Source organism: Maniola jurtina, chromosome 27 (assembly GCF_905333055.1).
Source record: "Maniola jurtina chromosome 27, ilManJurt1.1, whole genome shotgun sequence".
In the NCBI taxonomy this organism is placed as follows: Eukaryota; Metazoa; Arthropoda; class Insecta; order Lepidoptera; family Nymphalidae; genus Maniola; species Maniola jurtina.
This window is the reverse complement of record NC_060055.1, coordinates 456,273-482,691: the sequence shown is the minus strand read 5'-3', so window position 1 is coordinate 482,691 and position 26,419 is coordinate 456,273. Positions and strand designations below refer to the sequence as shown.

General features: G+C 36.5%; 1 protein-coding gene across 3 annotated transcripts; it reads right to left on the bottom strand.

The window, feature by feature from the left end:
• Positions 1-2,830: 2,830 nt before the first annotated feature.
• LOC123879161 lies at positions 2,831-26,419 on the bottom strand. 3 transcript variants are annotated; one of them, XM_045926740.1, is made up of 11 exons: positions 22,438-22,558; positions 16,084-16,178; positions 14,244-14,306; positions 13,466-13,578; positions 11,858-12,430; positions 10,760-11,053; positions 10,041-10,215; positions 8,386-8,534; positions 7,788-7,965; positions 7,346-7,370; positions 2,831-4,283 (listed from the first exon to the last, which is right to left on the bottom strand). In XM_045926740.1, the coding sequence occupies exons 1-11, from the start codon at positions 22,462-22,464 to the stop codon at positions 4,212-4,214; spliced, it is 1,764 nt and encodes a 587-aa protein (XP_045782696.1). In that variant the 5' UTR covers positions 22,465-22,558; the 3' UTR covers positions 2,831-4,211. The 3 variants fall into 3 exon arrangements, with proteins under 3 accessions (XP_045782696.1, XP_045782697.1, XP_045782695.1); XM_045926741.1 differs by lacking the exons at positions 13,466-13,578; positions 22,438-22,558 and adding an exon at positions 26,253-26,419 and having other exon boundaries at positions 14,131-14,306; XM_045926739.1 differs by lacking the exon at positions 13,466-13,578 and having other exon boundaries at positions 14,131-14,306.

The window sequence follows — 26,419 nt, the reverse complement described above, 5'->3', positions numbered from 1 at the left end:
TATTCCGGTCGCCTCTCGGCCGGCGAGTCCCACATACCCTCCCTCAGCTGGCTGGCTGCCTCACGGCTGGCTGGCTAGCTTCCGGGGGGGATGCGTTAATGCATTCCCCAGCGTCAACAAAAAAAAAAGGCCTTCCTTATTTTATTTTCTGAGAAACAAAATGTATGGTACAGAATAATCGTAAAATGAGTCGGAAAGAAGTTATCATCAATAAACTTATTTGCATACTGAAGTTTCAGTAAATATGAAGGGACTGTTTTAGATTATAAGACCTTTGTTAACCACGCATATTTAGCTAATAAATAAATTTCATTTCATTTCAACTGTTTTTGGACGCCATTTTTCCCGGCAGCGCGAGCGGCAAAGATACAAAGAAAAGATGGCAAAAGAGCACGTCGAAATCTATAAAACCACCAATTTGGAAAACTCCCGGAAAACTTTCCAGATAAGCCCCTTTTTGAACACCAAATGACTGGACTATGCCTTGATTTAACGGTGAAGAAAACCAACTCTACCTAAATTTGCATGGCCGCCATTTTGATTTTTTATTAGTGTCTGTTATAGCGGCAGCAGAAATACACAATCTGTGAAAGTTTCCACTCTCTACCTATTACGGTCTACAAAATACAGACCACTGACAGACGGACGGACGGACGGACGGACAGATGGACAACAGAGGCTTAGTCATAGGATCTCGTTGGCAACCTTCGGGTACGGAACTCTAAAAATAAAACAAACCAAAGATATTTCTCTCCTTTTATTTATAAAATCCATCACAACTTCGGAACACTATGCACTTAGGGACTCTCATTTAAGGCGAAGCTACAACTTTAATTATATTCACTATTTTTTCATTATTGCAACATTATAACTCTTTTGAGACATGAAATATTATTATAATGCATAAAAAATTAGCTCTAACACGCCATTTTAACTTATTGTGTCAAATATTATGTCAAAACTATAATTTTAGCACAATTTTAGTCCTTATTTAAAAAAAAAAGAATATTAGCCATGCTAATCGTGAGTAATACTCCCCTTTCCCCTCCAATTAAGCGTAAAGCTTGTACCAGGAGTGGGTACGACAATAGTGCAACGGGCGGGGTTTGAACCGCCGACCTTTCGGAATTCAGTCCGCTCCTCAACCGTTGAGCTATCGAGGCTCTAATTTGATAGGTGAACCGTACTTTTGACTTACAGTTGGCCCATAAAGTTAAAATGGCGCGTGAGTACCTATTTTGTACGAATTATCTAACTATCAGATCACACAATATGGCTTTGAAATGACAAAGTTTAATAAAGCAATTTGTCTAATAAAATAAAAAATTTAATAAAGTTATAGTATGAAAAAACTACAGTATCTGAAATCTCGTTACTTTTCTAAAAAGCGGTTAACTGCAAAAAGCAGTTTTTAAGTTTTCGCCAAAAAACTTATTTTCAAAAACTTATATTTTTAAAGAACAATGAGTAAATTAAAAATTTATAACACCCCCGACAAGTGAAGGTTACAGTAACTAGAAAAGAGCTGATAACTTTCAAACGGCTGAACCGATTTTCTTGGATTATAGCTAAGAAGACTCTCGATCAAGCCACCTTTCAAAGAAAAAAAGCTAAATTAAAATCGGTTCATTATTTTAGGAGCTACGATGCCACAGACAGATACACAGATACACACGTCAAACTTATAACACCCCTCTTTTTGGGTCGGGGGTTAAGGATTAAATTCTTTAGCAAGCTTTTTTGAAACATCCGTTTCTCTGAATTGCCGTGTTTTTCAGCGATAACAGACAGGTTACTTTGTGGTTATCCGCTTTTTAGACTTAAAATACAGTTAAAATGAGAATCTCGTTTTAACGTTAAAGTAAGCTTTATAAAGCTCAGTCCATATATAATTTTACTTTGTTTCTAATATAATTGATATATAATTGAAAAAAAAATGAAAAGTGAATTATGAAATATTCTAAATATTGTCTAAAGCTGTACCTTCCTATTGAATTTAATGGATAAAGATTATTTTAGATTTCATAAGATAAGTTTATTGAGATTTTATTAACACAGCTTTAAGTATTGAGATTTTTTACATATCTTTCTGGGAATAATTCCAATATTACAATAAATATTCTAGAATATTTACGAGAGTTTTTTTATTTATTACATTTATTGACATTTTTAATACAGATATGACAATTTATTGAGATTTTGTTACAGATAAGTATTTATTATTTGAAATATACATTGTTTAACAAGATAATCGTGGCTGATTTTTAAATTCGAAGTATAATCTACTAACTATACTTATACAACAATTGAGATAAATCTAAAATGGCCGATTTATACACTAATGTCTACAAATATACATTTATGTATACAATTATACACTTATGTAATTTCACTCGATCAGGTCCCTCACATAGGTGTATCGGAAACTATGTTTCTCAAATACATAATAAGTATATATTATTTTATTATAAACGCCATCTTTACGTCACCTTTTATAATATCTAACCTACAACTTAAAAATATTGAATAAAAAATTTAAAGTATAGAAAACCCTTTATATTTTTTTAATTATAATGACTATTCGATTGGGATATCCATAAAAAATTTCGTATTTTTTACTAAAAACTAAATTTCAAAATAAATAAGTATATGATATTGCGATTTGTTCGTCAATCAAAAAAATTTTATAATTTTGTAAAAGATTCGTAAATACATATTCGATGATTCCTTTGAATTTAACTAACAATAATTTAGGAATATAAATAAGTGAATAATATAATTTGGAATAAATTTAGAATTCTTAACAATAAGTAATAAAAATAATATGAATTGAAATAAATTTTGAATTTTGAGCAATATACATAGGAATGAAAAAAAAAAGATTTTTAAAAAACCCTAAACATTAAGTCCAATAAGTAATTTTTCTATAAGTACCTAAGGAACCAAATAATATCCTAAAGTAAATCCTAAAATATTAAATTTTCAAAAAAATGGAATGCCAATAAGTATATGAGAACAATTTGGTAAAAAGAGTAAAAACTACACATACATAGTTACAATTTTCGCTTAACATATAAAAAAATATCTACTCCGTTGAAATAAATAATACGAAATTTTACAAAATTTAGTTTTCACTCTAAAAATGTAAATTATACACCTGAAAATTTGGAATTATACAACTGGATTTTAAAAAACACATATTAGGTACCTATTATGGAATCATGTGAAGATGCGATGTACCAAATGAAATGATAAATAAAAGATGATTATGAAATCAAAGAAGCTTTTTTGTCATAACTCGAAGCAAATTTTGAAAATTGTAATTCAATTTTGAATTTTATTTTATTTTTTCCAAAAAAGCTCACGCTAGGCCAATATTTGGGCCCCGTGAACAGTAATATTTTATTAAAAGTAAAATTTAAAAAAATATGCGTTAGTCAATGTATTTACAATTTCCTACTGTTTAAAATCATAACCCAATAACTGCATTTTAGAATAAAAATATTTTTTTGCATATAGCTGCATTGTCTAAGTATTCACACATTAAAAATATTTTAGTTACCAATTGGAATAAAAATAACAAAAATAAAATTTTAAAATTTGGAAGAAATATATGCATAGCAAAAACATTTTTATATTTTTTACAGTCAAATGATAAAATATTAAATTATTTTCAACTAATTATTACGAGATAATTTCACTAAAAATTTAAAGTTAGAAAAATAAGAGCACTTAAAATTATAGATTCAAAAAAAAAAAAAGAAATATATTAATCTCTTTGAGATCTTTTTGAGCACTGAAAAGTTAATTTTTGAAAATTTAAAGCTTCAAAGTCCTTAAGAGTAGAACACACGTGAGCAAAAAAACCGTTTTCAAAAACGCATTCAAAAACTGCAAAACCATGCCCTTCCCTTCAACTAAGCGTAACTTTTTCAAAATAAGTTAAAGTTGAGATAAAAATAAGATTCATAAGAGAAAAAAATTATACTCGTTCCCTTTTCTTTTCAGTATTAGGTCAAATATTATCCCCACCAATGACATGGATTTCATAATAATATATTTTCAGATTTCAGCTTATAGTAAACTTTTAGTGACAAATAGTTTTTAAATTAGATTTTTTTCAGAATTTATAATTTTAGCAACACTGAACGCCGTAGTCTGCAAGCGGCTTTGAATTCACCTGACTGTGTGTGACCGTAAACAGGAATTCCTCAGCACTCATTAGAGACGAATAATTGGAGGTACTTGTATACAACATACATTCGGCTTTGACTTAAATGCACCTGAAAAGGTGGAGAAACAGCAAATGAACATAAAAAAATAAACAAAAAAGCTTCCCTAATATGAGCACGTCTTTACATAGAGTCTTCCATTAGGATCTATTTTTTGATCTTTCGAAACGGATTTTATGTTTTTTAATTTCATAACGACTTACACTTTTAGTATTTGTTCTGAGCAATAATTTAGCACAGATAAATAATAGATTTATTTAAAAAATTTACGTGGTGATTTTGCGGAAAAAATATTTAATGGAAGACCCTATGAACAAATGTAATATGGTTGTGAAGTCACAAAATGGTGGATCCTATTCCCTTATGATTAATTTTATGAAAATGACTGAGTTCAGAAATTTGAATGTAACTTTTATGACTAGTATAATGGAACTGAACGAATACAATAAAATATACATATAAGTATAAAAATAAGATAATAAGAAAAAATAAAAAGCGATATGTTAAAGCTATAGTTCTACAGTTATTAATTACGTAAATTGACAGACTATTTCGAAGCACTAGTATAATAATATGATACAATATGTACATAGTATGATAATGATAAATTATTTATAGGATATTTTAAGTATGTATCATTTCACTTAGGAATTGAAATACAATGGAATTTCGTAAAAATGCCTCAACCAAAACTTAAATTTATCTGTTTATTTTGTCACACGCAAAAACCATAAGGACGAAATTTGATTTTGAGCTGTACATTTTTTTACTAATGATACTTTTTTGGTTTATTTTAATTAGTTCGGTTAAAAATAACGATATATCAAAATGTCGATTTAAAATTTTTTAATGCTGAAAATACTAATGTTTATTAGCACATCTGCCAATATGTTTTGCTTTTTTCCACAATTTAGGCTAATTGAACAATATATCGATATTTGTCGACTTAAAAATACACATATACACTTACCGATATTATATGAATATTGTTCCTTTTGTGTCGATAAATATCGCTGCTTTTATGTCGATAAATATCGCTGCTTTTATGTCGATAAATATCGCTGCTTTTATGTCGATAAATATCGCTGCTTTTATGTCGATAAATATCGCTGCTTTTGGGTCGATAAATATCGATAGTGGTCGGTAATATCGATACCATCCACGTTACATTGTATTTCCACCCCTAAGCAAAATACGCATAAGAAAGGCACCCATAACTTCACTATATCCCTGGCAGGAGTACTATCACACCGTCTTACAAAACTAAATAAAACTTATTATCTACCACAGAAGGTCTATTTTTGCACTTCACGTATCACACACCTTTACTAAAAGCCACGCGATATTGAGGAATTGATAATTTCGATGATAAATAGATGACAGCAGAATCAGACGATTTATTAAAAGGTTAATTTTTTATTCGATGGCAAGTAAGCTCTTGACTGTGATCTCATCTGGTGGTAAGTGATGATGTAATCTAAGATGGGAGAAAGCTAACTTGGAAGAGGCGTGGTACTGGAAAGCTGAATCGCTTAGTACATCTTTGCCGATAGAATGGCAACTCCCCAAGAGGATATACAAAGCTTCAAATAAACCGTCTCATTATGCCCTAACATAGCACTGCTTTTTCGTACTTTTTTTTTTCATTTTATGAATATTATTGTTAATTACTGAGTAATTATTGTTATTAATCACTAATGGTCATGCTATTTACAAGTTATTTAGATTTAGAGAAAAATTTACGCAAAAAACTAATTTTGTTATAACAATTAGCTAAAGTTATTATTAAATATGAAATGAAAACAACTGGTTTTTTTAACACAAAACGCTGTTATTCTTTTAATTTATGAATAGGTATTATAACATGTTTTTCAAAGGTTTACTTTTTTCTATACCTAATTATTGTGACTAATAATTGAGACCAATTTGCTGACTAAGTCGCGCACAGTCCGAAACCCTTCAAGGATAGAAAAAATAATTTTGATTCTACTTATAATATTAAAAAAAAGCCTATAATCAAAGTTATTTTTTAAAAGAAGTCTAAAATCATTCTACAACTAAAGTCAATTTTTTAAAGATGTCTCGTCTCGTACATATTATATATAGCTTGTATCACAAAATGACTATACTACTTGTATAAAAAAAATATATATTATAGAAATAAAGAGAATATAGTTATTTAATTTAAGAGAGAAAAAAAGGATAAATTGTCGTTATTTTGTTCACATAGATATAAAATAGTTTTGCAACAACAATAAAAAAAAATGTCATGTAAATGCGAGATTCTTTTTGAATATTGGAAAACATTAATTGTACAATTAATGAATAGGGCATTTGAAAGCTCCTATAATATTTCGGAAAATGTACACATTTTTTTCTTTGATTTGTTTAAAATGTCGACTTTTGTCACTTACATTGTTCTTACAGTTGACTATCATACATAAGAAAAAAACTTATAAAAAAAAAACTAATGCCTCGTTTATATACTTGTATGGCACAATTCTTCCAGCATACAATACTACCATTTTTATAAGTTACGCCTATGTAAACAGAAATCGCCATGTTTTGTACGCACGAATGAGCGAGATAGCACGAGTCTCTTTTTTTTTGTTTAAATCTGGCTTTACTCTGATTAGCCAATGTCAAGTTTGTAATTATTTTCAAGTTATTGAATCTATACAAGTATGGACTCCGTCTGCGCCGGCGCCCGCCGACATACGCGCGGCACCCCTTCAGAGCGCTTCCCAGTCAGTTCCACCACCAAAAAACACCAACTAACACAAAAACCAGCCACTCTTAACAAAAAAAAAAACACTCCAAACAAGCACAGCACGCGCGCCAGCAAACGCCATCACAGACGAAGTCCCGAGTCTCTTTTGTTCTTGTGTTTAAAACCTTAACGTCAAGCAATAAGGTCTATATTTCACTGGTGTACATTCGGTTTTAGTCTGCGTTAGATTGCGCTTCTCTGTGTAAATGAATTTTGCCGATATGACTTATAAAAATGGTAGTAGGTACTTGTTATGTCACTTTCAGTGGTCCGTTTACATAATTTGCAAGTTTTTCGGAAGTTTTTTCAGGGAATTCTTAGGTTTCAAGCGTTCTTTCCTTACCTGCGTAAGACGCATTCTTTCGCATCTGAAACAAATAAATTAAATTACTCATCGCCTTCAAAAAACTACGTAACTATCTATTTGCGACAATCGTGTCTTAGTGCGACAGTATTGTTGTAAACAGTCGCAACTGCTTCTTCCCAGTAAAATGGATCCCACTCATTTGTCAACGAACAGCGAGTCAGCCAGTCCTGTCGCAATATGCCCCCAAGTCTTGTCGGAATGTGTCCAACCAGGAGCCCGATAGTCGGGTTACAATGCGAGTAAATTTTAAGACGACAATTTTGTCGTAGTGCGACAATTTTGTCTTAGTGTAACTTTTGTCACAACATTATTAAAAAATAATGCGTTGATGTTTAGGTGACAGTCGTGTCGCAATGCGACAATCGTGTCTTAATGCGACAGTTTTGTCGCAACAAGTAAAAAATGGATCCCTACTCACTTGTCAACAAGTTGCGTATCCAAAAGTCGTGTCGCGATGTGTCGCATGTGTGCCGGCTCGACGCGGTGCGCGGTGAAGTGCGAGTGTGTGGCGCAGGCATTATTCCCTACCGCGGTATATGAGAACCCAGGCTCGTCGCGTGGAACTATGCGCGGTTTTGCTCTCACTGCGCACATGCCTGTTTAAAAAGTAAATTAAAAAAGAAACGGTAAGGTAATAACGGTTATCAGGGGGCACGGCAGTGCCCCCGCCAAGACGAGGCAAACAGCGGACGGGCACAACGAACTTTTTCTCCAAGCGTTTCGTCGGATTTCCGAACCGTCATAGCTTCGTTCTGGATGACGCTAGAAAGCTGAAATTTTCAGTATAAGGTGTCCTCAGCAAATTTATTAAATATACTAAGTATCAACTATCTAGCTTTTATGGTTACAGATTTATTGATACCTAAAATTCCTCGATTTCGTCCCTCACTGATGATCATCAAGACCTCTAAGGTACTTCCCGAAGTTCTAGAAGACTGAAATTTGGTATGTAGACTAGGAATTGCATACAAACAACAGGAAAATTAAGAAATTGGAAAGCAAGTTTATCAACTCACCAGTGATATAGATGTCCTCCAGATGGAAGTAGCTGGTACGTAGAGCCGCCTCGTACAGCACCGCGGCGGTACGGGATGACAATACGTACCCCGTACCGGACAGGTACCGGGGGTACACCCGCCCGCCGTACATGTAGCGTGGACTGTACCTGGGACAATACATACAGACCTCTAGCAATAATTATTTCTTACTAGACTTCGTTCGCGTGGATTTAGGTTTTTAAAGATCCCGTGGGAACTGTTTGATTTTGCGGAATAAAAAGTTGCCTATGTCAATTACAGGGACGCAAGCTACCTCGGTACCTCATACAAATCGGTTAAGCGGATGGGTTTTTGGGAATACCGTGGGAACTCTTTGATTTTCCGGGATAAAAAGTAGCCTATGTCCGTCCTCGGGATATAAGCTAACCCTGTACCTATCGGAATCGGTTAAACTGTTGGGCCGTGAAAAGGTAGCAGACAGACAAACAGACAGACAAGACAGACTTTCGCATTTATAATATTAGTATGGAAGTATGGATAAACTAGATTCTACGCTATACTAATTCAGATGGCAACTAATCCTAAGGTTGAAGAGTGCACTTTGACTTTGCTTAGACTTAAGTTTCAGTTAAAACGAGACAGATTTATGCCAACAGTATAACGCTGTCTCGTTTTAACAGTGTCTTAAATCTGAGCAAATTCAAAGTGGGCTCTATAGATATCGGCATCAGAGTATTCGCATCTTTTTCTTATCAATGTTATAAGAAGAGGACAGACAAACTAAAAAATTTAACACTGTCAAACCTCGTAACTTTAGGCTACTTTTTATCCCGGAAAAGGAAAGAGTTCCCACGGGATTTTTAAAAACCTAAATCCACACGGACGAAGTCGTGTCCCTAACCGGGATGTAAGCTAACTCTGTATTAAATTCTTTGCGACTTGGTACTATCCAACACTAGCTTCTCCTTTTAGCAAAGGTTGCCTGGTAGAGATTGCTCTAAGCAATAAGGCCGCCTTTGCACACAATTGTTTTTTTCTGTTTTCTTCCCTCTGTGTTGTTCGTTTACATGTTTTTGTGTGCGATAAAGACTTCTATCTATCTATTTGAATTTCATCAAAATCGGTTAAACTGTTGGGCCGTGAATAGCTAGCAGACAGATAGACAGACACACTTTCGCATTTATAATATTAGTATAGACTAGCTGATGCCCGCAGCTTCGCCCGCGTGGATTGGTCAGATCCCCTGCAGCATCAGGATTGAGGAGTTGGACTCCAAATTTTTTATGAAACAATGTCGCAAAGTTCCTCTATCGATTAAAAAAGAAATGACGCAAATCGGTTCAGAAATCTCGGAGATTTCGGTGTACATAGGTAGAAAAACACAACTCCCTTTTTGAAAGTCGGTTAAAAAAGTAGCCTATGTTACGCCCTGGTCAATCCTCTACTTGCCTGTGAAAGTCCCGTCAAAATCGGTTCAGCCGTTCCAAAGATTAGCCTTTTCAAACAGACAGACAGACAGACAGACAGACAGACAAAAATTTTAAAAACGTGTGATTCAGTTATGGTATCGTTCAAATAACCATATGAGCTTAATATGAGGTAGTTATTTCGAAATTACAGACAGACACTCCAATTTTATTTATTAGTATAGATATATAGATATAACTCCTTACCATTTATTACTAACGTCTTGAACTGGTCTGGCTCCACATATAAGGTCCCCTATCAGCAAATACTCCTTCTCCTGAGCCTTGGTGCTGTCGTGGACTTGAGAGCGGTTCCGTAGGTTGAGCACCAAGTTTGGGATATTCACGTAGATATCGTCATCAGTTTTGAGGATGTAACGGACTGGAAATACAGACATACATTCATATAAAGTTGGTGAAACAGGATCTATTTTGGAGAGTGTGCCCAAGATTTTTTGGGTTCTGTACCTCAAAAGGAACCCTTATAGGATAACTTTGTCTGGCCGTCTGTCGTGTCTGTCAAGAAAACCTATAGGGTACTTCACGTTGACCTACAATCATGAAATTTGGCAGGTAGGTAGGTCTTATAGCACAAATAAAGGAAAAAAAATCGAAAACTGACAATTTGTGTTTAAACATCACAAGAAAAATTAAAATGTGTTCATGAACAAATAATTAGTATTGTCAATTTTCACACTAAGATATAGGTTTTCTTGACAGACACGACGGACGGACAGAAAACGAAGTGATCAAAGTCAAAGTCAAAATCATTTACTCAAAGTAGGAACTATTGTACACCTTTTGTTTGTCGGATTTGTTAGATTTGAAAGATGATACGTATAGTGGTGATAATTATATAGAATCGATCGATAAGATATATATAGGCGTTTTTCCTTTTGAGGTACCCAACCCTAAAAAAGACTTACCACTCTCATTGCAATTGTTAGTCACCCATTTCAGCATCATAATAGATTTCAACGTCAAATTATTGTAAGAATCAATGAATCCCTCTTGAATCACATCACCATACTTCTCCACTTCCTGTTCGATCTTGTCCTGGATCGATGTGTCGTTGTCTTGAGATGGCAACCCCAGGAGGAAGACCAGCTTAAAATCTACAGTGTTGCCAGGATCTTCCTCCAAAATCTCCTCTTTAGGGAAGTCTTTTGACTTTTTCAACATAGACAACACTTCGTCCAGATCTGGATTATCTTCGTAGCCTTTAAAAAGAAAAAATATATTTCAATAACATGTTGTTGTACATTTAAATTCATGACCTCAGAATTTTCTCCTCTTTCATTTGACATCCCACTCGATACAAAAGCAAAAAAAAATTTGGAGACCCTCACTTTTTTTTTATGCAACACGCGTTAGGTTAATTTTTTCGTATAAAATATAACCTATGTCACCCGGACTTTTACAACGAATCAACTGACATCTCACTCATCGAAATTGGCTCAGTAGTTTAGGCGCTACGGTGGAAGACACAGAAACTGGATACAAACATACATATTACATACATACACACATACATACATAAACTGCTAAAATCATAACCCTTCGTTTTGGCTTGGCTCAGTAAGGTAAAAATTCATATTTTATAATAATAATTTCTCTCCATTCTAAATTTCAGCCAAATCCGTCCTGTACTTTTTGCGTGAAAGAGTTACAAACATCCACACATACACACATACATACACACAAACTTTCGCCATTATAATATAGTATGATTAGTTGTCAAAGAAAATGAAAAATTATGAACTAACAAACATTCATGCACGCACACACAAAACGCTATCTATACTAATATTATAAAGAGGAAACCTTTGTATTTTTGTATGTTTGTATTGAATAGGCTCAAAAACTACTGGACCGATTTCAAAATTTCTTTTACCATTACTTAGAGGGATTCTTCCGAATCCGTATAGGCTATATTTTATCCCGGAAAATAGAAAAAATAAATGTCCACCCGTGCGAAGCCGGGGCGGGTCGCTATATAAAAATATCACAAGCTTACAGCTTACCTTTCGGAGGTATCTTCATAACGTTCGAAGGATAATCATAATCCATATTCAAATCATCGTTTTCATCCAACTCCTTTTCCATATCAAACTCTGGCAAGACCTCCTCTTTTTCATCTTCAAACCTTTTCTCCTGGCGTTCATTGGCGTTGTCATTGGCCAAATTGCTTTGCAAAGCCTTGGCCAACTCTGGCAAGACCCGGCCAAGCACGGATATGTCACGTTTCTTCCTAACTAGTTTATTTAAACTTAGATTAACATTTAACCTTGGGTTAATGGACTCCTTGTACAGATCATAAGTGTAGTTATATTTGCTGTACTTCTCTCTGATTGCGTTGAAAATTTTGCCGGATTTTAGGTAATTCTTATAGTTTCCCCATGTTTCTCTGATAGCTGTCCGTCTGTCAAAGTTGCTAGTGGACGAACAGACCACTATTAGTAGGAATAGGTTGTTAGTTTTACTTCTGGTGGCTTTGGGGCATACGTCTTTCGGCTCGTGTATAGTTGTCACATTGTCTGGCTGGACGTATATTTTTGTATCCCGGTTTGTGTGCATTGACCAGCCTGCCACGGCCACTGTAAAGGATAAAAAACCGGTCAAGTACAAGTCGGGCTTCGCTCTTTTAGGGTTCCGTACATATCTTGCGTGTATGGAATCAGGGGGCACTGCAGTGCCTCCGCCAAGACGAGCCAAACGACGGCCGGGGCACTACGTACCTTTTCTCGAAGCGTTTCGTCGGATTTTTGAACCGTCATAACTTTTTTAACCAAGATGTAGGGTTTGTAGAATCAGAGCTTGTAAGTAGAGTTATTTGTTATTTATTGTTATAAATGTGATATTTAGAGCGTTTAAAAGCTATATACTTTGGACTTGGGATAGGTCCCATGGCCAGCACAAATCTAAGCTCAGCTAGGGGCTTGGCTCTACTAGAGATCTCATAACTTTTTAACAGTGGAAATATTATGAACTCGTGAGTCTTGGCTACCTTTACATGAAATGTTTTTGGTGGGATATTTCTTTTTCGAGCTAGAACATCGCAATAAACCATGAAACCAAAAAATGTTCGTTTGTTTTGGTCACAGCTTACAAACTATTTTATGAATCGTTGTTTTCAATATTTTGTTTAAATAGAAATTCCACATTCCTAACTAGTTTAGTTTTTGAGATAGTCCCGTCACAAAAATGGTCTAAATCTGACAATTTTGACGGCCCTCATTATATTTTAAGAAAAAGATAAATGGAAAATATATTCGTACAGTACTCAATGAGCTTTAAAAAAATGATACCCCACAATATGCTAGAGTAACATTTTTTTCCGGCTCCTTTTTCATGCCCCCCTGAAAAATAATTTAATTAAACTAATTCAATATTTGGTTTTTGGTCAACGTTTTACACCTAAAACCAAAATTTCAGGTTTGTAACTCTTTAGTCTACGAGCTAGAGACCTGTGACACGCGGACAGACAGACAGACAGACAGACAGCAGAGCGACATTAGTGACTCAAAGTGGTTAGCGCCCACTGAGATTGTTGTCTCTATCATTTGTATGGGATTACGTAACAGAGACGACGCTATATTAACTTCTTTCCGTGGATAGGGTATAGAACCTACCTTTAGGCAGCTGGTCGTTGGCCCTGTTGTATACAGGAATGTACAGAAGTACGCAGAAGAGGATCATGGCGGTGCTGAAAAGAGAGCACTTGGCGGCGAGCGTCACCGCCCATCTCCTCTCTCGCTCTGGCTTGAGCTGATGTTATACTCGTAGATATGGAACCTACCTTTAGGCAGCTGGTCGTTGGCCCTGTTGTATACAGGAATGTACAGAAGAACGCAGAAGAGGATCATGGCGGTGCTGAAAAGAGAGCACTTGGCGGCGAGCGTCACCGCCTTCTCCTCTCTCGCTCTGGCTTGAGCTGATGTTATACTCGTAGATATGGAACCTACCTTTAGGCAGCTGGTCGTTGGCCCTGTTGTATACAGGAATGTACAGAAGAACGCAGAAGAGGATCATGGCGGTGCTGAAAAGAGAGCACTTGGCGGCGAGCGTCACCGCCTTCTCCTCTCTCGCTCTGGCTTGAGCTGATGTTATACTCGTAGATATGGAACCTACCTTTAGGCAGCTGGTCGTTGGCCCTGTTGTATACAGGAATGTACAGAAGAACGCAGAAGAGGATCATGGCGGTGCTGAAAAGAGAGCACTTGGCGGCGAGCGTCACCGCCTTCTCCTCTCTCGCTCTGGCTTGAGCTGATGTTATACTCGTAGATATGGAACCTACCTTTAGGCAGCTGGTCGTTGGCCCTGTTGTATACAGGAATGTACAGAAGAACGCAGAAGAGGATCATGGCGGTGCTGAAAAGAGAGCACTTGGCGGCGAGCGTCACCGCCCATCTCCTCTCTCGCTCTGGCTTGAGCTCGCGGATGGTGTATTCGTAGCGACGGTGTTTGTCGTATCTACAACAAAAAAAAAATATAACAAATGAAATGAAAACCGAATGAACCGAAAAATGAATGAATAAATGAAAACCGGCCAAGTGCGAGTCAGTCTCGTGCACCGAGGGTTCCGTACTGGTATATTTTTTCCGACATATTGCACAATAAATCAAAGACTATTATTCATAAAAATAAATAAAAAATTGTTTTAGAATGTACAGGTAAAGCCTTTTCATATAATACCCCACTTGGTATACTTGGGAATTTTTACCTCTACTTGTGCTATAAAACTTACCCACCTGCCAAATTTAATGATTCTAGGTCAACGGCAAGTTATAGGTTTTCTTGACAGACACGACAGATGGACAGACAGACAACAAAGTGATCCTATTAAGGATTCCATTTTTCCTTTTGTGATACGGAACTTTAAAAATAATTAATTTAAACTTACTTGTATAAGTAAAAAAATATAATTTAAATAAGGGTAAACGGGCCGTTTAGTATTTACCTTTTGTTATTGAAATAAAATAATTAAAAGTGTAAATTAAAAATTTATAAGACCCCCGACAAGTGAAGGTTACAGTAACTAGAAAAGAGCTGATAACTATCAAACGGCTGAACCGATTTTCTTGGAATAATCTTGGAATAGCTCTACAGCTAAGAACATTTTCGATCAAGCCACCTTTCAAACAAAAAAAACTAAATTAAAATCGGTTCATTAGTTTAGGTAGGAGCTACGATGCCACAGACAGATACACAGATACACACGTCAAACTTATAACACCCCTCTTTTTGGGGCAGGGGTTCAAAACAAAGGGACTTGAACCCAGGACTTCATGCAGCCGGGTAAACTAACCACCAAAGCAATAAGGCAGTTAAAATTTAGAAAGTTATAACAATAATTTTGCGTTACCCATTATGTTTTTTTGCCGAATCCATTAAAAGCGAGAGAAGTAACTTTCACGCAAGTCATTATATTACGTATAACTTATAACCTAACGCGAAAAGTGTTGTGTCATGCGTTGAGCGGTTTCTTATTATCTTTTACATGATATTGGATGAGGAATTAGGGGTAGGGATCAGGATTCAGTAATCAGCCCCCCCCCCCCCCAACACCTAAACCCCCTCCCCAACACCTAACCCCCCCCAACACCTAAACCCCCCCCCCCCCCCCCCCCCCCCGATTGTGTAAGAAAAACGAATTTATGGTTATCGTTATCGTCAAGAAATTCTGCCCTTCGATTGGCTGTGAAAAAAGATAAACAGCGAATGAATCCCGGCTGAGTTTGTTGTGGGCTCTTCTCAGACTTGGGCGCGTTTGGAACCTTCGTAGCTATAGTTTTAAGTTACGTAATTAATTATCACCACTATATCGTAGAAATTTAACAATTTCGACCATCAAAAGGAGTACCTACAATTGCACCTACTTAGAATAAATGATTTTGAATTTGACCTTGACTTTGAATACAATCAAAGGCCAGAATTTCTTGACGATAACGATAACGATGAATGTTTTTCTAACACAATCGGGGGGCAGGTATGGAACTCACGACGCTATCTCACTAGATGGCAGCACGAGTACTTTAAAGCTAAAGTTCAAGTAGAACAGTCAAATCTGAATCGCACTAACGGAATGTTTAGGAATCTGCACTATATACAGAAGTTTTAAGATAAGATACATCAGTTGGCCCAGCTGGCGCTACTGAGTAAGACAACTGCTCGGTGGGAGATCTCCCTTTGGTACAGTCAAGCCTACACACCGCTCCCGTACAAGGGAAAGAGACAGCAAGCAAGTTACCTGTAGTTAAGTATGGGGCTGTCATCGCTGTCTCTGTCTGTGGTAGAGTGGTCGTCATCGTCCCATTGAAGGTGGACATCGCGTGCCATGTGATGCTGCAACAAATGTACCAATTCAATAAAAAAAAAAGATTCCGACGAATTGAGAACCTCCTCCTTTTTTGAAGTCGGTTAAAAATAAACTAGATAAAGTTTATCATTATTTGAACCCAGCTAATCAATAAACCAGCCAAGTGCGAGTCAGACTCGCGCACCGAGGGTTCCGTACTCGGGTAATTTTTCCGCCATTTTGCACGATAACTCAAAAACTATTATGCACAAAAATAAATAAAAATCTGTTTTAGAATGTACAGGTAAAGCCCTTTCATATGATACCCCACTTGGTATAGTTATCTTACATTGAAAATAATAATTGAAACACATATTCTTTAAATGATGTAACCACAAATTCGCGGTTTTTAGATTTAATCCTGTACTTGTGCTATAAGACTTACCTACCTGCCTTTCATGATTCTAGGTCAACAGGAAGTACCCTATAGGTTTTCTTGACAGACACGACAGACAGACACACAGACAGACAACAAAGTGATCCTATAAGGGTTCCGTTTATCCTTTTGTGGTACGGAACCCTAAAAACGACTATTTTATGCCACCGCTATTGCAATATGCTACCCGCACCTTGCAAATTAACATTGAACTCAAAGGATGTACATGATTTAACACTTGTGGTCCCCTCGCGTCTTGGTGACAACTGATGAATGTAGGTATCTGTGAATAGTGTTGCCATCTTAGTTAGATCTAGTTGATGCCTGCGACTTCGTCCGCAACATGGCTTTTCGGAGCTAGGTATAGGTATATTCGCTTTAAGCAAATATCACTTGCTTTAACGGTGAAGGAAAACTTCGTGAGGAAACCTGCATGCCTGAGAGTTTATTTATTTATTTATTTATTTATTTACTAGTTCTCCATAATGTTCTCTAAGGTGTGAGAAGTCTGCCAATCCACACTTGTCCAGCGTGGCGGACTGTAGCCTACCCTTATACCCTTGTCATTTTGAGAGACTTGTGCTCGTCGGGCGGCGATGGGTTTTTTTAGGGTTCCGTACCTCAAAAGGAAAAACGGAACCTTTATAGGATCACTTTGTTGTCTGTCTATCTGTCTGTCCGTCCGTCGTGTCTGTCAAGAAAACCTATAGGGTACTTCCCGTTGACCTAGAATCATGAAATTTGGCAGGTAGGTAGCTTATAGTACAAATACAGGAATAAATCTGAAAAGCGCGAATTTGTGGTTACATCATTAAAAAAATAAATTAAAATGTGTTTAAATTTTCAAAGTAAGATAACTATGCCAAGTGGGGTATCATATTATGAAAGGACTGTTATAGGGCATAGATAATGGAGAGATACTCGTAAATTGTTATAGATCTAGAACGACAAATAATAGAATAATAAGACATAATACGTTTGTATGGAGAGACGCGTAAGAAGATGTCCTGTCGGTCATTATGATAAGCAGGCCCTGGTGAATACCGACTCCATTCTTGGGGCGATAGTAACAACTTAGGTACACCTATTTATCGTAAAAAGTACAATCGTAGTCACATAATTGAAATAACTGTTAAAAAGCAGCCAAGCGCGAGTCGGACTCGCACACGAAGGGTTCCGTACCATCGTACAAGATATTTACGATGTACCTACTTCTTGCATGGCAGCCATTTTGGTTTTTACCTCAAAAGGAAAAATGGAACCCTTATTAAGGATCACTTTGTTGTCTGTCTGTCTGTCTGTCTGTCCGTCCGTCCGTCCGTCCGTCCGTCGTGTCTGTTAAGAAAACCTATAGGGTACTTCCCGTTGACCTAGAATCATGAAATTTGGCAGGTAGGTAGGTCTTACAGCACAAGTAATCGGAATAAATCTGAAAACCATGGTTTCATCACAGAAAAAATATTAAAATATTAAAGTGTTTCAATTTTCAAATTAGGATAACTATTAACTAACTAACTAGTGGGGTATCATATGAAAGGGCTTTACCTTTACATTCTAAAACAGATTTTTGTTAATTTTTATGCATAATAGTTTTTGATTTATCGTGCAAAATGTTGAAATAAATACCCGAGTACGGAACCCTCGGTGCGTGAGTCTGACTCGCACTTGTCCGGTTTTTTTAATAGCGGCAATAGAAATACACAAACTGAAAATTTCAACTCTACTTATTACGGTTTATGAGCTACAGCCCGCTGAAAGATGACAGACGGACGGACGACAATGGAGACTTGGGCTGAGATCTATAGGGCGTGCTTTGACTTTGCTCACTTAAGATGCAGTTAAAAAGAGACAGATTTATATTAGCGATATAGCGTTGTCTCGTTTTAACGGTGTCTTAAGTCAGAGCTCATCTATAGATCTCAGCCTCAGTAATAGATCATTAAACTGTGTTAATAGGGTTCCGTTGGAAGTTGGCGCCCTTCGAATACCGAACCCTAAAAATGAATGCACAGTTTTTAGCGTCAAATAAGTTTATTTGCGTCAAAATGCGCCCATCGTAAATCTAATTAGGATAAGTAGATACCTATACCCAGTAGGTAGTTAGGTACGTGTTACAATGTAATCCGTATTTAATCCAATATTGCGAACTGAATCTCAAGGGTTTATGCGCGGTTGCGTACGTTCAGGATTGCCAGATGCCCCGTATTTTTGACCCCCGACCCAAAAAAAGGGGTGTTATAAGTTTGACGTGTGTATCTGCGTATCTGTCTGTGGCATCGTAGCTCCTAAACGAATGAGCCGATTTTAATTTAGTTTTTTTTTGTTTGAAAGGTGGCTTGATCGAGAGTGTTCTTAGCTGTAATCGAAGAAAATCGGTTCAGTCGTTTGAAAGTTATCAGCTCTTTTCTAGTTTTCTTATAGAGGTTTTTGTGTCGGGGGTTTTTTAAATTTTAAGTTATACGGTTAAAACTTTTATCTGAGGAATAAAGACGTTTTGACAGATTTTCCTGAGAAAGAATGTCTAACCTCAAAATTCCTCAGTTAAAAGTCATTTGACAATTAAAAAATCGACCCTAAATCACATAATTATAGATGGCGCAGTCTGTCATTAACTTGCAAAACATTATACGAGTACCATTATGAGATTTCTTGCACGATGATGCGGAACCCTTCGTGCGCGAATCAGACTCACACTTGACCATTTAAAAAAAAATTAAAATTACGCATTCACATTTTCTAACATTATCCAAGTAGGTATAGTGCGCGACAGGTAGAGATGGCAATTGGGATGGCGCCCCGCACACCCGCACTGACATGCTGCGGATGAGTGCGGGTGTGCGGAGCATCCCCTCGCCTCATACCCCGATTGCCATCTCAACCTGTCGCGTACTTATAGGTAGGTAGATAAATAGGACTAGTAACGCTCCAGCAAATTGCACGCATTTCGAATCATCAATGCCAATATTACATAACCAATGGCATATTAATATAAAATCACTCTTAAAGTACATGTGATAGAGTTGATATTTATATGTAACACGCATATAAATGAGGGCGCGATATATGAAACCAATATAAATATGAGACGTCCTAATTAGCAAGCAAATGTATAGGTACACCTACTAAGTACCTACCTAGATACGACACTTATGCCTAGGTACACTAGATTATTTTGTACTAGCTGATGCCCGCGACTTCGTTCGCGTGGATGTAGGTTTTTTAAAATTCCCGTGGGAACTGTTTGATTTTCCGGGATAAAAAGTAGCCTATGTGCTAATCCAGGGTATAATCTATCTCCATTCTCAGCCCAATCCGTCCAGTAGTTTTAGCGTGAAGGAGTAACAAACATACACACACACACACACACACACACACACACATACAAACTTTCTCCTTTATAATATTAGTGTGATAGTGTGTGTCCATTCTAGGGCTTAGAAAATCGGACTATTTCTCGGCTCCGGAGTCAGGTTTGATTTGATCCTATAAGGGTTCGGTTTTTCCATTTGAGGTAAGGACTACGGAACCATAAAAATGTAAAAGAAAAATCTTACTACTTTTCAAAAGGTCGTCGTAAACTAAATTTTCCTCTTAATTTTTTTACCCCCGACCCAGAAAGAGGGGTGTTATAAGTTTGACGTGTGTATCTGTGTATCTGTCTGTGGCATCGTAGCTCCTAAATTAATGAACCGATTTTAATTTACATTTTTTTGTTTGAAAGGTGGCTTGATCGAGAGTGTTCTTAGTTATAATCCAAGAAAATCGGTTCAGCCGTTTGAAAGTTATCAGCTCTTTTCTAGTTACTGTAACCTTCACTGGTCGGGGGTGTTATAAATTTTTAATTTACACTTGTCTAACTGATTTGTTTCATTTCATGCATTTTTGCATTTCAAGCGCAAAAGATTTTCAAATCAAACGCATTATTTAATCATTTTTTTTACCCAACTACGGAAAAACCAAGAGTAAGGGTTATAATTTTAGCAGTCTATGTATGTATGTTTGTATGTTGTGTGTATGTTTCTATCTAGAGTCTGTGTGTTCCACCGTAGCGGGGACCGAAGAGGGTTCTCTCCGTCACTCGCTCCATACAAACGTAGTTCGTCTCTCATTGGAATACTAACCAATCATACTCAATGGAATTTTGTAGAAACGTTCCGGGAACTAATTAATATCTATGCCTGTGGTTTTCCAGATTTCCGTTAGAATATTCGGTTTCAAAATTACGCGGTCTTAAAAATTCACATACAAATCTTTGAGCCCCTGTAATTTTAAAACTACTTATTTTTAGAAAAATCTAAAACACCACAGGCACAGATATTAGTTTCTAGAATGTGTCTGCAAAATTTCATGGACTTTGGTTGCTGAATATTCAAATGAAATTGGGACTACGATTGTATGGAGTAAGTGACGGAGAGAGCCCTGTTAAATCAATTTCAGCTGCAACAGACTGTGCAAAAATAAAAAATACGACTACAATACGTTTAACAAGTGTAAATTAAAAATTTATAACACCCCCGACGATCCAAAGTATTTGAGATTTCCAAAACATCATTTTCAAATAAATAATTATGTATTTAGGCAACGTCCATCTTGACAGCTTGACATTTTGTCAATTGACATAATATTAAGAACCTAACGGTTATCTAACCTTCTTTTCTACAAGAAAACTAGAAAAGAGCTGATAACTCTTTAACGGCTGAACCAATTTTTTTGGATTGTAGCTAAGAACACTCTCGATCAAGCCACCTTTCAAACAAAAAAAACTAAATTAAAATCGGTTAATTCGTTTAGGCGCTACGATGCCACAGACAGATACACAGATACACAGATACACAGAAACACAGATACACAGATACACAGATACACAGACACACAGATACACAGATACACACGTCAAACTTATAACACCCCTCTTTTTGGGTCGGGGGTTAAAAATAAATGGCAAGGTTGCATGAAAGGACAATCAAGTAGGTATGTACTTATGTAGGTAGCTACATGATATTTAGTTTCAAAAACCACTTTCGTATTGTAAAGGCTTTTTAACCCCCGACCAAAAAGAGGGGTGTTATAAGTTTGACGTGTGTATCTGTGTATCTGTCTGTGGCATCGTAGCTCCTAAACTAATGAACCGATTTTAATTTAGTTTTTTTTTGTTTGAAAGGTAGCATGATCGAGAGTGTTCTTAGCTATAATCCAAGAAAATTGGTTCAGCCGTTTGAAAGTTATCAGCTCTTTTCTAGTTACAGTAACCTTTACTTGTCGGGGGTGTTATAAATTTTTAATTTACACTTGTCTAGTTACTGTAACCTTCACTTGTAGGGGGTGTTATAAATTTTTAATTTACACTTGTTATCCTTATCATTTGACAATGAAATTTTGATTTATCGTTAGCTGATGCCCGCTACTTCGTTGGCGTGGATTTAGGTTTTTCGAAATCCCGTGGGAACTCTTTGAATTTTCCGCAATAAAAAGTAACCTATGTGCTAATCCAGGATGATATCTATCTCCATTCCAAATTTTAATCCAGGAATTTTTGCGTGAAGGGGTAACAAACATATACACACACATACACACAAACTTTACACGTAGAGGACAAGTAGAGGATTAACCAAGGAGTAACATAGGCTACTTTTTTAACCGACTTTGAAAAATGGAGGAGTTGTTATTTCTACCTATGTACACTGATGTCTCCGAGATTTCTGAACCGATTTGCGTAAGATTTTTAATCGATAAAGGAGCTTTGCGACATTGTTCCATAAAAAAATTGAATTCCAACTCCTCAGTCCTGATGCTGCAGGGGATCTGACCAATCCACGCGGGCGAAGCTGCGGGCATCTTCTAGTTTATAATATTAGTATGGATTTACTAACCAGAGCTATATTTTCTGTCTTAGGCATGGTATCTTCATTCTTCACACTGTCTAGGCTCTACTAGTCATTATTAATACTATTCCATGTAATTGAAAAAATGAAAAAAAAAATTTTTTCAATGTTGATACTACATCCTTACACTTAACTAACATCATCACTAAATAGTAAATACAGGATCACGTAGATAATTGATATAAAAACATGAATAGTCCTATAATCATCACTCATACAAATAAAAAATACAAGGATAAAGGTTTATACAGACAAGAAACTCCGCGATCGCATGTTACGTGAGAGTGGTACAGACGGTCGGACGGACGGACGGACGGACGGACGGACGGACGGACGGACGGACAGACAGACAGACAGACAGACAGACAACAAAGTGATCCTATAAGGGTTCCGTTTTTTCTTTTGAGGTACGGAACCCTAAAAAGATGCGAACACTCAGAAATTTAGTTGTAATCCGATTCAGTACCAGTAAGTCAAAGCCAAAGTCATAATTGGGTACTATTGTACACTTTTTAATTGTCACACATAGATGTAGTGGTGAAATTAATTACGTTAACATAAAACTAAAGCTACGAGGGTTCCAAACGCGCCCAAGTCTGAGAAGAGCCCACAACAAACTCAGCCGGGTATTATTTTTTTTCTAGTATCTGTTCAAAAACGCGCGGTCGTAACAGTCTCGTCTGAACTACCCTTTACATTAATTAGATTGCCATTGTCTCGTTGTCCTTAGTAGGTTAGTGTAGAAGATTTCCGTTATCTTCTCACAGTTAAACTAACTATAACTGAAACAATGATGAATAATTTAGACCTAGTAATTGTAGGAATTAATTAACTGCAGTTTAAAGGTCTGGTCAATTACAACGCGAGACGGAAACAAGTGTAACGCGGTTATGTCCTAGCAGTGCTGGCTTTACCTATGATCAAATCAGAAGTGAGAAGTTCCGTAGGAGAACCAGAGTAACATTAAAACGCGGAATCCTAAACTTAGAATCCCAAGGCTAAAGTTGTGATCAACATGTTGACATTTTTTTTCGTATGACGTATTTTCAAATACCTACGCATTTATTTGATTGTTTAACCATAGCATACTTATTAGTTACTAGATGATGCCCGCGACTCCGTCCGCGTGGATTTAGGTTTATTTAAAAAATTGGTTGTCTGTAAAGTCGGTTTACTGACGATAGTTGAACGTGACAACAAAGGCCGATTGTGCTTCTTTGTCGCTCGTTCCGCGCTCTCGCTTGCACTTCAAGCCTTACATGGAACGCCTCAGAGCGAGGTAACGCCGCATGAGTCATGTTTTTTCGTGCGTGCAGCCGGCTCTATCGAATTACAAGACGTTGTCACGTCAAAATCCCGTGGGAACTCTTTGCTTTCCGTGATAAAAACTTGCCGAAGTTAATTACCGGGACGTAAGCTACCTTTGTACCAAATCTCAAATAAATCGGTTTAACGAAGAGATTCTTAAGAGTCCCGTAGGAACTCTTTGATTTTCCGGGACAAAAAGTAGCCTATGTCCGTCCCCGGGATGTAAGCTAACTCTGTACCAAATTTCATTAAAATCGGTTCAGCGGTTGAGCCGTGAAAACGTAGCAGACAGACAGACAGACAGACACACTTTCGCATTTATAATATTAGTATGGATAGTACGCGACAAGTTGAGATGGCAATCGGGGTGTAAGACGGGGGGACGCCCCGCATACCCACAGCGGGTTAGCGTGAGGGCTGTGCAGGTGTGCGGGGCGTTCCCTCCCCGATTGTCATCTCTACCTGTCCCGTACTATAGTCTGTTAATCTCTATTTCGGATTCCCCAACCAAATAACATTTTACCAACAGTCTTTCTTTATAGTCGTATTCCTCATTGCTGAGGGCTGTGACTCCTTTCCATTAATCATTATGTAACAGGGCTCTCTCTGTCACTCGCTTCATACAATCGTAGTTCCAATTTCATTTGAATATTAAGCAACCAAAGTCCATGAAATTTTGCAGACATATTCCAGAAACTAATATCTGTGTCTGTGGTGTTTTAGATTTTTCTAAAAATATGTAGTTTTAAAATTGTAGGGGCTCAAAGATTTGTATGTGAATTTTTAAGACCGCGTAATTTTGAAACCGAATATTTTAACAGAAATCTGGAAAACCACAGACATAGATATTAATTTCTAGAACAATATATTTGCAAAATTTCATGGACTTTGGTTGCTTAATATTCAACTGAAATTGGAACTACGTTTGTATGAAGCGAGTGACGGAGAGACCCCTCTTAATGTAAAGGAGTCACAGCCCTAAATAAAATATAGCATAATAAAAGAAACTAGAAATCCAAGTGTGAAGCTTGCTCGACTTCATAATACATTACACATGTAGAAACAAAAATGATTTTTTACTTTTTAGTGTTTGTGGTTTTTGAAGTCGGGTTTATGTTTCTTTTGAAAATTTTTCGCATAGAGATAGTTGAAAGGACAGAAAGTAACATAGGCTACTTTTTATCCTAGAAAATCAATGAGTTTCCACGGGATTTTTAAAACCAAAATCCACGCGTGCGAAGCCGCGGGCATCGCCTAGTTTATAATATTTGTAACTATGGATTACTATTTAAATATTTATTGGTCATAAAAATGACACGTAATTTGTTAAACCTGTTAGAATATATCTTTGTGTTCACAAAGGGTAGAGTCCCAAGGCTAAAGTTATATGATCAACTAGCATTTAAGCCGCGACTTCGTCTGCATGGACCGCACACATTTCAAAAGCCTATTTTACCCCTTTAGGGATTGAATTTTCAAAAATCCTTTTTTAGGGAATGTCTACATCATAATAGCTATCTGCATGCCAAAGGGTCTAGCCGGATAAGCATAGCGAATCGGCCCCCAAATGACAACCTATTTCGAAACTTATGTATCAATATCGCCTTGATGTACGAATACGATTTATACAAGTTTCACCTCCCTACTCCGCTTTTTCCCTGAGATATTAAAAAAAATGTGCGTGAGTACGACTATCGTTCAAAGTGTCATATCTCGGAAAGTTTCAAAGTATTATGGAGTTTTTGATAGCATTTGACCTCCCCTAAAACCTTATAACGAATCTAGGTCGATAGACTACCACCACTGCAGTTGATATCACACTAATATTAAAAAGGCGAAAGTTTGTATGTGTGTGTTGTGTATGTTTGTTACTCCTTCACGCTAAAACTACTGGACGGATTGGGCTGAAATTTAGAACGGAGATAGATTATACTCTAGATTAGCACATAGGCTACTTTTTATCCTGGAAAATCAAAGAGTTTCCACGGGATTTTTAAAAAACTACATCCACGCGAACGAAGTCGCGGGCATCAGCTAGTAATTCCATATAATAATAGTTTACCTTTACAAAGTCTATGGGAAAATTTCCATAAAGTAGGTGAGTTAACTTAAAAAGTGCTACCTTATATTAACACTGTATTTTTTGCTAATAAGAATCTTAAAAGAATGTCGCACGCTTTGTCACGTTTAAAAATATAACAATGCACTTTCTATGGCTCTTGAAAAGACATCGTGTCAAGGGCATTACTTTATGCGAAAACATCTCTAAACGAAGACATGGAAATCCGGTTTCTTTATACATTTCTTACACAATAACATACATAATATTAAACTTACATGTTTTCCAAACGTTATATCATAATAAAAGCTTAACTATGCGTAAAATTAACTTACTAATTCATTTTCGTAACATCCCACGAAAGTAAAACAGTGAAATGCATGCAGAAAATATGTAAACAAGTAATAGTATAAGGTTAGAAGTCAAAATTACTTACGTTTTATTGTCGTAAGAAAAAATTATATAGATCACAATTTACACTGTACACTATTTCATAACTATTGAATAGAATTTGGGCTTAAAACTTAAATTTTTGGGAAAATTTTAAAATAAAATTGGCGACGGGCCTTCGCTCGATATCAGACATTTGACTGCAGATCAGGG

Excerpts from the sequence above, each read along its gene's own strand:
- LOC123879161 (XM_045926739.1), bottom strand. The coding sequence starts at position 22,464 with ATGCCTAAGACAGAAAATATAGCTCTG. Across the intron at positions 11,054-11,857 it reads TATGAAGATACCTCCGAAAG|GCTACGAAGATAATCCAGAT; the intron begins GTAAGCTGTAAG and ends TTCTTTTTAAAG. Across the intron at positions 10,216-10,759 it reads TAACAATTGCAATGAGAGTG|TCCGTTACATCCTCAAAACT; the intron begins GTAAGTCTTTTT and ends CTGTATTTCCAG.